Below are 1,688 nucleotides of genomic sequence, written 5' to 3'. Positions count from 1 at the left end.
AGCAAATTAACAAAGAGTTCTATAAAAGACTAGGAAAAAGGCCATGCCCAAAATAACTCCCTTTTTACTATACAGTGCACTTTAGCCTACACCATTTTAATTGAGTGTCCAAATTCTGTGTTAACTACAACTGTACTGTACTGTACTGTAGAGTGTCTAAAAAAATTCTCACAAAGGAATAAAAAATGAATTGCACTGTAATCTATACCAGAGCTAAAAGTCGGGCAGCACTGCACAATAATTGGTGAAATTTACTGCTCACTCCCTCAGAATGGTGTTGGGTATTAAAGGTCAGTGGTGAGGGCAGTCCAGGCCTCAGCAGTCGGACTCAACCATCATCTCGGGCCGGGCTGATTGACAGGTACTGGGAGGGATGAAGATGCTGGGGTCGCTGATGCCCAGCTGGAGGTTGAAGAAGCGGGTAGAGGTGGTGACGCTGCTGTTCCTGGTGTAGGTCTCCTGCACTGGGTAGCAGTCCTTCAGGGTGTAAACACCAACCCAGGTCTCATCTGGGGATGAACATCATGGCAACTCAAAGAACGAATGGAGGTTTTATTCCACCAACAACTGCTCTTATAATCTGTTAACATTTGTAAAAACCTGCCTGGAATTTAAGAGAAAGAAACCTCACTGGAAGGATCCTTTTGGTTTGTGTGAAATTAATGTTCATTACATAAACAAATCTTCGAGCTGCATCTCTTGTTTTATGTATTTTATCCAGATGTCAGTTGTTTTATAGCTCTTGTCTGGGATTGCTTTCTGAACTTTACCAAATAAAGCTACCTCTGTGCACATCTCTGCATGAGTTTTGTTAAAAAGCAGACTTACGTTGGCGCGCAGGCTTCCTGTCTGACCACTCCTGAACCTCCACGTTGTCCCCAGGGCCTCCAATAAAATACTGGTCCTCGAAGGTGGAATTGTCAGGGATGTCGAAGGGATCCCAGGCCTCAGTCATAGCGATCTTTGAGCATTCCTTGGTCTTCTGGTCAATCTGGAACACCACCATGCTCTGGTACAAGTAAATGTACTCAAAAAACCTGAATCAGGAGGAGAGGAAACGGCAGGATAAAACTTTTCACCTGGTCATCCCAGGTAAACAGCCCCCAGATAATGCCAACTCATGCTGGCTCCTTTGAACAACAGTGAGTACTGATTGTGTCACATAATCCCCTTTTCTCACACACTGGCCTCTCTTGTAGACATACGGTTTGTGCTCTGCTACAGACTGAAAGGCATCTGGAGCTATGACAGTTCATCAGTACAAGCAGTGGGCACATTTGTTTAACTCGCAATTAAACAAACTGGTGCTTGGAATGACGATGTTGTCTAAATTGTAGGCTTTTGCATTAAGACATTTCCTCACTGGAACCAAGAGGCTAAGAACAAGAGTGTCCACATAGTTTTAGCAGATTATTGACCTTTGCGTTCTGTAACACGTGTCAGAGCTGCAGCCATGCTACAATCTAACCAAATCACAGTTGATTATCAGGCTTTGTTTACCATTTGGAGGTTATTTCTCAACTCCAGACTTCAGCCCCGACAAGAGACTGAGTGTTAGTTTATTCTTACAACACTGCAGCAGCATGTTAACACGGCTCAGTGTGCACGTCTTAGAGGGAGATTCTTCCTCACAATGTAGATGTAGCTGTAAATACGACCCTACATGTAAAAAGTACAAAATTCATCGA

General features: G+C 43.7%; 1 protein-coding gene across 1 annotated transcript in view; it reads right to left on the bottom strand.

Moving 5' to 3' along the window:
- Positions 1 to 6: 6 nt before the first annotated feature.
- epdr1 (ependymin related 1) overlaps positions 7 to 1,688 on the bottom strand; it is a 2,464-nt gene continuing 782 nt past the window's right edge. The window contains exons 2-3 of the mRNA XM_020587035.1: positions 829 to 1,037; positions 7 to 509 (exon numbers count right to left, since the gene is read on the bottom strand). Of these exons, the coding sequence (XP_020442691.1) occupies positions 316 to 509; positions 829 to 1,037 (403 nt within the window). The 3' untranslated portion in view covers positions 7 to 315. The remainder of the gene's footprint in view (positions 510 to 828; positions 1,038 to 1,688) is intronic.

Source organism: Monopterus albus, unplaced genomic scaffold (assembly GCF_001952655.1).
Source record: "Monopterus albus unplaced genomic scaffold, M_albus_1.0 scaffold435.1, whole genome shotgun sequence".
Taxonomy (NCBI): domain Eukaryota; kingdom Metazoa; phylum Chordata; class Actinopteri; order Synbranchiformes; family Synbranchidae; genus Monopterus; species Monopterus albus.
Note: the sequence above shows the minus strand (reverse complement) of the source record. Positions and strands in the feature narration are given on the sequence as shown.